Genomic DNA, 13734 nt, shown 5'->3' on the forward strand with positions numbered 1-13734 from the left:
CCTCAGCTGGGTCAATAGTCAACATACGAACAAAGAGACCTCAAGGGTCCAGTGATTGGCTCCCAAATTCAACGTGAGCATACGGAGACAGCTCCGAAAGAGGTTTACTCGCTTGGCAAGAAAGAAACCCGCATCCGGATTGTCAACACCAGTCTGGCCGCAACCAGGTGGTGGCTCTCATCGTGGTAGATGTAAAACAGGACCAGTAGAAGATGAGTTTCTTTATTTGAGAGATATAAATCCCGGTGTCAATTCTTGTCCATGCATCGGTTTGGACCATTTGATTACCCCGTCAACTCGCGAGACAAGACAGCACTGAGCGAGCTCTCTCGAGCCATTCACATCGAGTAAAAGTCCGAGTCTCGTACCATCCTCAAAAGCAAAAATGGGAGCCACATCCAGAGTTCTCCTCGTCCTATGCCGTCTAGGAGAACTTGTCTGCGGAACCGTCGTTCTCGGTCTTCTGGGGCAGGCCTTCACCTTGATCAACAACGCCGGCGTGCTCGAGCCCGAGGGGCGACTGATTTACACCGCTGTTGTGGCCTGTCTGACGATACTTGACTCGTTAATATTCATCGTCCCGTTTGCTTACTCGTACTGGTCATTTTTACTGGACTTTATACTGTTTGTCCTGTGGATTGTGGCTTTTGGGCTGCTCGAGTCGGTGAGTTGAACCAGAATGGATCTGAAAGATGAATATACTGACAGGCATTGCAAACGAAGCTTACCGGCATCCACACCTGCTCCTCCTTCTGGTTTAACAACTACTGGGGTTATTACTGGGGCAGGTGGTATGTCCGCGGGAAACCTGGCATGGACATCAACTGGACGGGCTGCAACGCGTGGAGGACGGTCTTGGCCGTCAGCTTCATTGCCTCGATGATTTACCTTGCCAATGGCTTCTTGGTGAGTGCCTCCTGCCCACCTACTCTTCGCTGCCTTGTCTCGCACGTTGACTGACCGACACAGGGTGTGTACTGGACTCTGGAGTACGGCAACATCAGAACAAGGTTCAAGGGCTTCTTTGAGTAAGTTCGGCTTCTATACAGCCTTCGCTGACTGACATCTGCACAGACGCAAAAGAGGATTGGGTGGCGATACTGGCGGCGCCAGTGGACATCTTATCAAGGAGGGTGGCCCTGGGATCACGCAGACTCCTGTTCACCATCGCAATGGCGTTATGAGGGCTGGAGTGAACAATGCCGCCCCTGCAACTCCGGTCAACACATTGCCAGCTGATACCGTAGACCCGGCTGCAAGAGTGTAGACGATCGAAGGCTGCGGGAAGGGGTTTTTGAGACGGCGAGCTCGTGGTTCGACGGTAATGTATCACGGCCGTCAATTTCATACGTCGAAAGCCTTGCATGTGGTGTACCAGGTTAATCAGATATGATGAAGAGGGTTGTTCATACGAGTCACCATATCTGGTTCATCTCTTCCAGTTTTGGTCACAAGTGGACGCACTGTCATGTTGCATTTCAATCTGGAACCTGATGAAACAAGTACGTTGCCCCCAGAGATCAGGTAAGACTCAGGTGACGACCAGCTGCCTTGTCGTTGTCAATGCGCGTAGGCAGGCCCTACAAATCTACAGCAGAAATAGACTCAGTGCACCGTCAACACCAGTCCTGGGTCTTGACTTTATTCACTAATTGTACATCAAGGTTCATGCCTGTTAGGCTAGCATAGCACCATCCCATCTGCTGGTAGGTAAAAACTCAGGGGCTACTCCACACCACTCCACAGACATTGACGCATTAACACATTACAGTCATTACCCCCTCTTTCCAAATCCCCCTCATAGTCCACCTTCATTGCCTATCGGACTTCTTCTTCTACCTTTTATCAAGTACCGAGCAAGATAAATCAAGATAATAATAACAAGGTATCTGTGACATGCCACTTCTAAACCAAGCCTGACATCTTTGTTGACTTTCACTGTGGCAACTTTAGTAACCTGTCTGATTGGGCGTCGTATTCACAATGATATAAAAGATCGCCCAGGCGAGTACCGCAACAACACAAAATCTCGGTGTAATCCACGGCTTTCCACCCCCACCACAAGTGTGTAACGGTGACATCGCCCAAGACAGAAAACGTTGCCTGTGATGATCCAAAACACTACCATAGAGTGGCGTCAAACAAAAGCATGTGGCAACTCCAGGACGGTTAGACACATAGCCATGATCAAAGTGTCAATCTACCTACCTTACCCACCTCTTCCCTCCATCACGAACAAGAGACACCACAACCTGCAACCCACAGTCGTTTGATCAGAATTAACATTTACCTGGTATCCAAAATCCAAACATGCCTATCAAAAACTAATGCTATCCGAAGAAAAAGAAAAAAAAACAGCAAAAAAAAAGCAAAAAAAAAAAAAGGCAAAAGGGTATATTTGTAGCACAGACAGACACACCTTTCTCTTGGCACCAACAAACCTAAAGCCTGCAAGAGCAAAGATTACTTTCCGCCAGAAAATAACATGCACACCCGCCATCCAGCCAAAAAGCATGGCGTGAAAAGGCCTCCAAGATACCTGAAAACAACAAGAAGCCGTGACAAATTTCCACCAGAAAGAGAAAAAGATGCTCTACTAATAAAAATGCGTTCGCGCGCATGTGCGTGTGTGTTGCTCCGCCAGCTCCCAAAGTTACCCATGCCCAAGAGTCCCTTTTTGATAACCAATACATGGGGTCCCAGGTTCCCTACCTAGGTACCTACCATCCAACCCATTTCACCGACACCAGAAACAAAACAAGAAGGAAAAAAAAAAAACAAGGAAAAACAAAAACAGGAAACGCAGGAAACCAAAACAAGATGGGTGACAAACACATGAAACAAAGACAGGGCAAATCTCCAAGGCTAAGCACAACCAAGGCAACCTTGGAGTCCACAACAGTCACAAAGGCTGCGCAAGCAGACGACGACGACGACAACCACCTCACACGTCCTTGAGCACAGCCACTCTTAGACTCATGCCCTCACCACCACCATCGAACCCGTGGCCTTGAACAAAAACCGGACAGTTTGCCCCCGAAGCCCCATTCACAACAAGACATCGGGTAGATATCTCCCTCCCGCCCCCGCCCAACAAGAGAGAGGGAGGGAGTGAGCCTTGATACCGTTGCCAAGAGTCCCGATGTGTATGCACCTGACCAACGGGGGGGAGGTGTCCTGCCGGCATCTAAAGTCTCGCGAACGTGTCTCGGGATCGGATCCGGATGGCAGATGAGCAACCAACCTCGACCAACGCGGATACGGTGCGTCATGCAGACGCCATAGGTAATCCCTACCGATCCCGGCCAGCAGCAAGGCAGGCAGATGTTGCTCCCATGGCTGGCTGGTGTGCGACCACCCAGATCATGCAGTAAACCCCGAACGGTAGTTCCATTCGTTGCCGTATAGACACACGCCCAGTCCCATCTTCTCGAAAGACAACCTGGAAGGTGGTCGAGTCCAAGCTGCCCAGACTTGACAAAATAAAATGCGGGTCGGTCGGAGACTTTGAGATGGTGCCACACCGGGGGTCCTCGGGACGTGCCTAGCGGGCGAGATGGAGGTGGCCTCTGGTCAATGATTGGCCGCGCCACACCAGCTGACCTAAACTCCCACTACTAGATGTCCCACACACCACACCCATACACACACTCTAGCAAACACACACACACACACACAACGGTCTCCGCCCAGGTTTGTCGCGAGAGAAGAGGCAAGGTCCTCTCGAATCCTAACGGTCCTGTTCGGATGGTTGAATCCTAGTTATCGACAACCTCCTCTGATATCCTCGTGCGCGCGCGCGCGCGTGTGTGTGTGTGTGTGTGTGTGTGTGTGTGTGTGTGTGTGTGTGTGTGTGTGTGTGTGTGATGTTTTCCCGTATTCCGTGCACACCACCAACCCCTTGGCTCCTCCATCTGCTATGGTCACAACGGCTTTGACGTCGAAAAAAGCCCTGCGGGGGTTTGTTGTCGACAATGAGGACCAAAAGCCGACGGCCCACTCGATCAAGCCCGCTGCGCACCATCACCGTATGTCCCACCACCATACACCCCGCCGTGGGTACTGCTGGACTGGGCACCATACCCATCCGTGACAGAGTAGTTATCCCAGCTTCTCGACTGTCCATGTGATGCAGGCACGCCCGAGTGAGCACCATATGCCCCTTGGCTGTGGTGGACGGCGTGGTGAGATGCTCCCGGGATGCCGTAGGGGGAGGCCATCCCTTGCGCCGCCGTGCTTCGGTGATCGTACACTGCCGGGAGAGCGGACAGGCGTAGGCTCGACGAGTCGGTCTTGATGGTCGGTGAGAGCGGTTTGGCGGCACCGTACGTCGGCCAAGAAGAGGCGCCCCCGGTGAGGGTTCGTGGACTGGTGAGCGGGTCGGCGTGGTGATGGCCGGCACCGACATAGCTCGCGGCCGAGATGGAATCCGGAGCGAGACCCGAGGACACCGCGGCGGACAAGGCCGGGTACGGACTGCCAAGGTGGTCCGCCGACGCGGGGGTGGCCATGCGCGCGCGGGGGGAGTTCAACGTCTGCCCCATGGCGGGCGTGGACGCGCTGTACTTGGAAAAGATCTTGTGGAGCGCGGCATCCAGGTCCTTCCACTGAAACACCTTGACGTCCTTCTCGATGTTGCGTGGCTTGGGAGCGCCGAAGCCCATGATGATGCCGAAAAAGGCCTCGCTCTCGTGCTTGCTTTTGCTGACGGTCATGGGCCGGTATCCTTCCAGGTTCCGGCGGATGCGGTTCTTTTCGTCCACCGGAAACTTGTGTGGCGCGTAGAGGAGCTGCTCCAGGAGGGAAATGGTGTCGACCGAAGTGACAAAACACGCCTGCCTCTCTTCCCACCAGATGCAGCTGACGCAGATGCTGTTGTGCGGGCGTTCCGACTCGGCCACCGGCTTGAACGACACAGTGATGACGTTCCCAGTCTGTTGCTTCTTGAACATGACAATCCTCCGCTTCTTTGCCCCTTCCTCGGCCGTCCAGTTCTCCGCCATGCTGCCCAGGTCCCCAATCAGCCTCAGGGTGGCCTTCTCCTGGTACAGTCCTGCTCCGTAGCCCGGGTACCCGCCGTTTGCGCTGCTGGATGACTGTCCGATGGTGCTCGTTCTGACAAGCTGTGGCGTTGCTGCCGTGGTGCTGTGTTGGAGCGATGTGAGACTGGGCCGGGTGATGGACGTGTGGGAGACGTGCGGCAGACTGGTTGACGGGCTTCGGAGGGAGTCAAGGGGGCTGTTGAACATGCCGGGCCACGTCCCTGCATGATGCGGCGACCGTAGCATCGGTGGAGCCCGTGAGTATGGGTCGGTTAACGTCAACCCTGTTCGGAAACCCGAGGTGGAAAGCATTCTATTGCTGTTTTGGCTGTACGATACGTTCGCCGAGGCATTAAAGTCCTGTTGCTGGCCAGTGGTGCCGGTTGTCGAGACTGCAGGAGGGTAGCCATACGGGTTGGGTGCCGCGTCTGCCGGTAAGTTGTGCTGGTGAGCCGGTGGGCTCGTACTCTTTGACTGTGCGTCCAGGTGCTGGTGTGGGGGGCTCGCCCTCTGATGATGGACAGGTGATCGACCCGTGTTCTTGGGAGACCCAAACTCTGGAGGACTGCTGTCACCAGGCACTCCGGCACCCACGTTCCCACCTGACACTCCGCCCTGGTTTTCCTGGTACGAGAAAACGCCGCAGCTGTCCTGTCGGGCTAAGCCTTCGCCACCGGAGCCTTCGACAAGAAGCGTGAGAGGTACATTGCTGAGCGACCTGCAACTTGTGCTTTGAAACTGGGGAGCCTCGACAGTCACAGTCCATGAAAAAGATCCGCTCCCATCACGGCCGTCCTTGATCACGGTTGCTTTGCATCGGTATGATCCAAAGAGGACATACACATGCGGAGCAGAGCCAGACAGGCCGCCTGCGCCCAGAAGATCATGTTGGCACGAGACCTTGAGCGAAACCCGGGTGCCGAAAGATCCAACGGTGGGCTGGCTCGAGATGACAGCGAGGTGAAGCCCCGGAGACGTCTGACCCGATAGGTACTGGCTTGCTGTTGCGTGGCTGTTGGCCGCAAAAGCCATCTGGTTCAACTGAGACGCCGCATTTTCTGTCTGCTGTGTTGAAAACGACTGGTTCGAGTATTGTGAATATGGCGAGTCTCCGTACCCTGCATGTTTGTTGGCGTGTTGGTTAGCTGCCTAGCTTTTCTAAACGCCCCGGACTGCTGCTCCAACACGATCTCGAGACAACCTACCGTGCATCTGGGCTGCCTGAGCCTTGTACGACATGGGCAGGAGACCAGGGGGACAGTCCCCGCTGAGGTCCCCTCCGTTCTGCGCGGCCTCTTCCTCCAGCCTGATCGTCAACGTTTCCGGTGACTCTATCTGCTCTTCAAGGATGATGGTCCGTTGCGGATGGTAACCGGACTTGTTGGGTGAGAAGAAGCGTTAGTGAGAATGAGGACGAGGTGAGGTAGGGGGAGTCAACGGAGAAAAGTGCAAAGCATCTGAGAAGGCTGTGTCTCGCGGACCGGCCGCCCTTACCCGCTCGTGGTTGGCCGATTGGGAAAGGAGAGATTTGAAGGCACAACGCCCGAATCACCACCGAAACAGCCTCGGGTGCAGCAAATTGGAAATTTCAGACACTCACCGGATAGACCTTGAAAGCCGGCTCTTCAAACTTGGTGGCAGACATTCAAACTGATTTTGTGCCGAATAATTCAAGTAAGATGTGTTCTCTGCGGCTGTGATCGAGTTGGCCGAGTTTCGAGATCAGGATTGTCAATATCAACGAGGAAACCTGTGTCTCTTTTTTTATTTCTTTTTCTTTTTTTCAGTTAGGTATTTTGCTCAACATTTCTGCTCGGTCCATTCATACCGTGTTGATTGACACCGCGGTTGGGAAACTGGCCTACCTTGAAATGGTGGTAAGTCGCTCGGCACAGAGAAGCAGACTCTAGGTCTTCCGTCTTCCGGACTCTTTTGTATCGAAACAGCGCCGTTTGGATGCCTTCGTTGTGATATCACCTCCTTCAAATAAAAAAGAAGCACCTCCTTTTCGGAGACCAACCCGTTCAAAGAATGCCCAACCGAAAACTGCAAAATAAAAGCTCGGTCAGCCCGCACTCGGATGTCGTCGCAGGGATAGCCCCTCGTGAAGATTTGGTGACACGAACCCTTTCTCTTCCAGCCTGAACCGTGGTTCGTGAGCGCAGAGGAACGAGAGGCGAGATTTGACTGTATGCAGCTATCCCGAACCTGTTCGCATACGTAGTCAGATATCGAGCGTCTCTGCAATCAGATGCTGAAGGGAAGAGCAGCAGGTTCCCGTAACCGGTTCGTCCGCTGTGGATCCTTGGAGAGACAAGAGGGAAAAAGGGTGCAAAGACAAGACAAGGTCGAAACACCACGTCGTTGGATGTTTTGGGGTAAGGGATCCCTAATGTGTGGGAGAAAGGGTGAAGATGATGCCAGTGAAGACACGGGAGGATCAACACGGACCAGCAGCTTGCATTTTTGGGGAGGGTTGGATCAAGTGGTCCCGAGGAATGCTGTCCGGGAGTCCTGCTCTCGACGACACTCGCAGCGAGCAATCGGCACGTCCTGGGGCCGGATTCCGGGTGCGTTTGGCTGGGCAGAAGAAGCAGATGACGACGACGGAGGACAGACGGTAGGTTTCTCTGGCGCGCGGGTGATACACAGGGATTGCAAGTGATTCAACCGTTGAATGCAAGATTCCATGGTCTTTGTCGAGATGGGGATCATGCAAGGGTCGCTGGGAGGGTGGTTCCGTGGTGGAGACCGGTACCCGATAGGTGTAGGAATGATGGCCCCTTTCCCCCCGTCCTTGAACAAAAGCAAAAGGCGATGTTGCCGCGGAGCAGAGGTGGAGGTTGAAGGTGTGCAGATGAGATGAGATGACCATTTGATAGAGCCAGCAGCAACTTTGCAGCCAAGCCCAACGACGAAAAGCCTCGGGACGCAGCCCAAAAAGACAAGGAAAAAGAAACACTAGGTAGCAAGGTAGGGAGCTGTGCTTGTACTGGTACTTACCTCGCCGTGTTGGTGTGCGTGTAAGTGGGCGGGCAGAGGTTGGTGGTGGTTGTGGCTATGTCCACGCCCGGGGGTGGTACTCGGGGACCGTCTGGGGCAGAGTTGGCCGAATGGAGGCTGCTCAGAGGGTGAAATTGGTTAGGCGCCCCTGCAAGCCTTGTCAGTAGTGTTTACTATTGGATGGCAGTGGGGCAGCCAACCTGAAGGAGCAGCTGCACGGGCAGGGGGTGGTGGGGGGGGAGATGATCGTCTTTGGCGGATCTTGGACCCCAGATCAGCTGTGCTGCAATAAGCTAATCCCTGTGATCGAGAATGCGACGCTTGGTCGTCGTCCGGCACTTCCACGACCGTCAGTTGCTCAGTTGGCGGCGATCCGGCCAAAAAGAGGTTCTGAATGGCGCCGTGCTTCCCGCTAGCTAAGGTAAAGCTACCTGGTTTGATAGAACCAGCAGCACCGTGCTCCCGCCTCCCCGCGCGCAAATAAAATGCTTCAAAAAAATAAAATAAAAATAAAAATAAAACCTATCCTGCCGCCTAGGCGCCAGTCTGTGCTCGCTCGCTGTGGCAGGCTGGAAAATGTGCGGGCGTGGGCGGCTGGCGGCTGTATAATAGGGCCGTTCAGTCTCTGGCTCATTGGTAGGTTAGCTGGGGGAACTGGATCGCCGTGGGGGTGGGTGACTGATGATCCGGGGCAGGACACCACCGTTGATGTATTTCCGACCCGGAAGTGGGTTCCAAATAGGGCAGTCTGGGGCTGGCGGCTGTTGGAGAGGCTGGAGAGGAAACTCACTGAATCTGCCACCTAGAAGTAGCCTGCGCTTTCTCGAATAAGAATACCTAGGCAGTTTTGAAAGTTGGTCGAGGTTGGTCAAGGTAAGGTAAGTGAGATATGAGAAGGAGTGCTCGATACATAAAGCCTCTGGGCTGGTGATATCCATACCTTACCACGACGTTGCCAAAGGTTGATGAGGCCAAAGCGCACATCACACCAGCAGTTGATGTCCAGGAGCACTATCGCGTCCAGCCACGACAGCAGCCACGGCCGCAGATAGAATGTTGCAGCAGCGAGTACCCCGGTTGACATGGCACCACGTCGAGGGTCGAGCCGGCCAGAGTGTACCGCGGGGTATCTCTTCCCTGTGTGAGTGATGCTGGCTGCATGTCTCTTCCGGGATCAAGCATCACTGGGCAGAAGAAAGTGTGGTTGAACAGGAAATATTGCCTGTGGCAGCTACGGGCGTAGGCCCTGTTGCATGATGCATCTGGCTCCTGGGCGAGGGCGAGGTTGCTGTTGCCAGGCCTTCTGTTTCTTACAAATACCTACCTACCCAGGGCCATCACCATCGGCCTCGGAGGCCAGGGACCAGCATCTCCGGCCTCAGGAGACGGCAGCCCGGGATCCCATGAGCTCTTGGCGGCGATGACAAGGGCTGGGGCATGGTGAAACGTGTCGACCATCCTGACAAGAATAGACGCCTGTGGCATCTGCTGCCAGTGAACATGAGCCGTAACCACCATAGGGATATCGCCTGCGGCACTGTCAGCAACTGTATCACGGTCGCAGCGAATGGGAGGGCATGCTCACCGCAGTCATCCGCGCAACGAAATCGGTGGCCAGTCCCTGGTGCCCTAGGGTTTCCGTCGTCTTGCATAGGTTGGTGGCGACCTGATGCTGGAGACCACAGGGATAAGTCGGTCAGGTACCTGAGGAGAACTAAGGTATGTAACAAAAACGCTCATTCAGCTGCGCATATAAACAAAGAGTTTTCAGAGGCAACAGGTTAAAGAATTGCCTCCCTTCTTTAGACAAGACGTTGTCCGCTTCTTTGTTCAAACCAGTTGATTATCAAATCCAGACCTAACTACCTGCCTACCTTGAGCATCCAACAAGGCCTTTAATCACACACTTTGTCAAAAACCCACTGCCCACCTATACCGGGCACACCGAGGGCTCCGGAGATGATCAGTGGTCGAGGTGCTCATCACTTACACCACCACCAAGGTCATGGTCATGTAAGGAGGTATGTAAGAGGTCTCGTTCACGGGGCTATCCCTACCTCGCAACTCCTTTGCCACCACCTACGGCCGTACAAGCCAGCTTCAGATTCGACGCCCTCCCGCACAGCGCCCGAAGCCCCAGTGCAACGTCGATTCCCATTGATATGGCCCCGGGGAGTCGCGGGTAACCGCCATTATCCGCGCGTCGAGTCCCGTCCAGCGGTCCCGGCTTTGGCGTGACACGGGCTCCTGGGGCCTTGTGCACCCTTCGACCCCAGGTACGGGTACTCGACGGATCGAGGCGCTGTGGCCGTTATCCGGGTTGTGCAGTTCCCATTGCCGCCGTTCGGAGGAAGCCGGCAGATTTCGGTATTTGACCCGCGCCACTACACATCATGTCGCAGATCTCAAGCCATTCTGTCTGTCTATCATCTACCTACCTACCTACCTACCTACCTACTTACCTACCTACCTTGGGTGTCAATCGTGGCCAGAAACACAATGATGGTCGTGCACATACATCCTAGACGAGCCTGCATATAAGAGGTGGGACAAAAACAGGTGCAGAGTGTGCTAGTAACTATCGACACTCGAGATCATGCATGGCTATAGTGTTGTGGTCGCAGATCTGGCAGCCTCATTCTGATCCCAACCCCAGCAGCCGACCGGCCCAGCATAGAGGCCATCTTGGGTCCGGGTCAGGGTTGGAACGGAGGTACCTTAACCTCCTTGGACAGGTAGGTACGGTAGGTTTCCTTCCAGCGCTCTTGTTATCACGGTCAATGGAACGGCCGTATACTCGCCTTGGAGCGCTGGCTTTCCCAAGGCTGTTGCACAATCAACAACGACATAGACAGGCGTTCCTAGCTTCTTGCCTTCTACTTGAAAAACGTGCCTGGGTCAAGCTCTGATAATTCTAGGTGCGTGGTTCCATGTACCACTCTGTGCCATGCGTTTGCGTGGAACAAAGCTGGCAGTCTCCTCCGAGGTCTGCTAACCTCTGAGTCTGCTCGCAGGTAGGTAATGTAGGTATGCTCATATTGCTCCAGCATCGCAATCATGTCATTACCATCTGCGAGCAGCCGGCAGTTCACATCATCTCGGTCTATCCCTCGATCCTGCAGCAATGCGACAAGGTCAATATGGAGCTGGGTCACAGCTGCTCCTTGTACCATGTGTAGCCTTACGCCCGTATGGCACAAGTGACAAAATGTTGAACAAGAGATGGCGAGTGCATGGCCCGGCATCTTCCACTCTGAGCATCAGGCAGGGGCGGCGGCGATCTGGATTCTCATTTCCGGCGGCTGGGTCTTATTCGCGGCGCTGGAAACCCGCTGTATCTGGCCCTTCTCAATGGCGGTGAGGTCCGTGATGATACGATACCTACTTACCTACCTACCTACCTACCTACCTTACGACAAGGCGGCACACGCACGAGAACATTTGTCACCCTACCGGCGACAGCTACCCGACCAGCGAAAAGAAAAGCCCAGCGGTTATCTGCTGGGCAGTCCGGACCAGAGCAGAAGGTGAAACACAGTGTTGATTTCGGATGCAACGCCCCGAGCCAGAGCTTGGTCGGCTGCCAGATCTTAGACATCCCATAATGAGGTGGGGCAGGGAAGAGGGCGTGTCTCTTGTTGTTGGAGACACGTTTTTCGGATTTTTCAGACGAGGCCGATAGCGCCTTGCTTCGACGACATCTCAAACTGAGCTGCTCTGGGTGGAAAAGCCGTTGAGATGACGGCATCCTGCTCTGAGCCAGTGCTTATTTAGTAGCATTCCTGGCCGGCCTCCACCCCGTGCTCCTCAAGATGTCCTCCCATGATATAAGCCCCCCTCTTCCGGTTGCCTCTGGTCTGCTCCCAAGGTATAAGCATAACCAGATTGCTGGGAACATATACACTAGATGGGGTGTGCAAGATGCTGCCGCTTTCCGCAGCTTTGTCTTCCCTTACGCAGACACCCGCGGTGGGAAAGCTCAAGAGCCAAACAGAGAGCTTTCTTGACCGGCAGACCGCAGAAACGCTGCTGCAAACGCCCTCATCCGAGCTCTGAAAGTGGACGTAATAAGGCCCTGAAGTTACGGGAGCGTGGAAGAACTCCGGGGCCCTGTTTGTGCATCCTCAACCATGCGAGCGTCTCTGGTAGGCAGGTAGGTAGGCAGGTAGGTACCTTAGCTACCCAACCCGAAAACACAGATATCGCGGAGGACGGAGAATCATCAGGCCGACTCTCATCTCCCATTGTCGGACCGCTATGGAGATGATGGTCTCCGAAAACATCGCCTTGCATCACTGGTCTCTTCAAGGATTTTCCCCCCTCCCACCAGCATTTTTGTGATTGCGGTACAGATTTGCTTCGGCGCCGAAGCAGACAGAGGGGATCACGACAAATCAGCACTTTGCGCGAGCTCACTGGTTGAAATGGCCCAAAGTACAAGTACATACCTCTCATTAACAAATGCTTCTTCCCAGCCCCCCCGTACCCCCTACCCACTCCACTAGGGTGCGGTTATCCGCAGCCTTGACTAGGATGTGCTGCCCAGATCGCCGACCAGGATGCGGTCCCGATTACTTCCTCTCCGATCTTGGCTCCGGCGTGTTTCGTTCGCTGCTGGGCAGAAGGGGGAGGCATCATGATCTGCCGCTGTCATCCCCAAGCCGGAGAGGCGCAGAGGCCACGAAACGGTCTGCTGCTGCCAGGGGGGGCAAGGAGAGAAGATGACCTAGCTCCTGCTGTCGCGGCCTTTTCCGATCCCTTCCGTGAGGCGGTCTGAGTCGATCTCAACGGCGGCCCGCGTCAGACATGTCCACCGGCGCCGGGCACGGCAGTCCCCCATCATCAATCGCCATCTTGCATTTCACTCAAAGCATGATGCTGCCTTAGTATGCCACCCCGGCTTACCCCTGGCGGGCGTCTTGACACGTCTCTAGCGTCTCTTCCCTCCTGTTCTTCTGTTACCCCAGAAATGAAAATGGTGTGCAGGTGCAGCAATATTTTTCAGCTCAGCATGGTGCAGCGGCGCCAGCTACCTACCGTGTCAGTGGCCGCCGCCAGCAAAGCAAGCAAGTCACTGACCGCCTCACGTGTGTGTGTGGGTGGGTGGGATCCCGCACGACACTGCACGACACACACGTTTGCCTGCCTTTTTCTTTCTCTTGTTGATAAAAGGAGAGCGAAGAGAGAGGGAACCAACGCTCGAAACTAAACAAAAGCCTGGCTTGGCGATCTCTTGCCGATCATTGCTCGTTTCTAGCCCGGGACGTTGTATTTGCTTTTCAGGCCAAGGCCGCCTTGGCACAACCCAGTCGCCCTTCCAAATCGGGGGGCCCTGTCTGTGTGATCTGTGATCTACCGGAGGATTTGCGCAGGCTTGCAGCGCGGTCGGCCAGCTTCTGCTCCTTCGGTCCCATTTTGGGCCAGGGGGCTTGGACGGCGATGTTGGACCAGGGGGGGTTCGTTGACGGATCATCATTGCCAAGAGGCTAGCCAAGCTGCACCACATCGTGAACTTCGGGGGAGGAGGAGAGCTGGTGGTGGTCTGCATCGTTACCTGTCAGCTGTCAGTGACGAAAAAAAGCCGTTGCTTTTCTTCCCCCCTCTTGAGCATTCCAGGTCAGGGCTGACATACCTTAGGTATGTATGTACAGACAGCGCACAGAGCGCCGCCGCCCACGCATATGTTTGT

General features: G+C 54.7%; 3 protein-coding genes across 3 annotated transcripts; 1 reads left to right on the top strand and 2 right to left on the bottom strand.

Moving 5' to 3' along the window:
- Positions 1–242: 242 nt before the first annotated feature.
- On the top strand, positions 243–1267 carry QC764_300385 (uncharacterized protein; the record flags this gene model as incomplete). Its single annotated transcript, XM_062945169.1, has 4 exons — positions 243–664; positions 709–906; positions 970–1028; positions 1075–1267. Exons 1-4 carry the CDS (start codon positions 386–388, stop codon positions 1265–1267), a joined length of 729 nt encoding a protein of 242 aa, XP_062801091.1. The 5' UTR covers positions 243–385.
- A 1050-nt stretch (positions 1268–2317) lies between these two features.
- On the bottom strand, positions 2318–2515 carry QC764_300390 (uncharacterized protein; the record flags this gene model as incomplete). The annotated part of the gene is made up of 1 exon (XM_062945170.1): positions 2318–2515. The coding sequence occupies one exon, from the start codon at positions 2513–2515 to the stop codon at positions 2318–2320; it is 198 nt and encodes a 65-aa protein (XP_062801092.1).
- Positions 2516–4004: 1489 nt separating this feature from the next.
- Positions 4005–7248, bottom strand: QC764_300400 (uncharacterized protein; the record flags this gene model as incomplete). The annotated part of the gene is made up of 4 exons (XM_062945171.1): positions 7169–7248; positions 6643–7088; positions 6248–6419; positions 4005–6160 (listed from the first exon to the last, which is right to left on the bottom strand). The coding sequence occupies exons 2-4, from the start codon at positions 6685–6687 to the stop codon at positions 4005–4007; spliced, it is 2373 nt and encodes a 790-aa protein (XP_062801093.1). The 5' UTR covers positions 6688–7088; positions 7169–7248.
- Positions 7249–13734: the final 6486 nt, after the last annotated feature.

The sequence above is a fragment of the Podospora pseudoanserina genome, chromosome 3, assembly GCF_035222485.1.
Source record: "Podospora pseudoanserina strain CBS 124.78 chromosome 3, whole genome shotgun sequence".
Lineage (NCBI taxonomy): Eukaryota > Fungi > Ascomycota > Sordariomycetes > Sordariales > Podosporaceae > Podospora > Podospora pseudoanserina.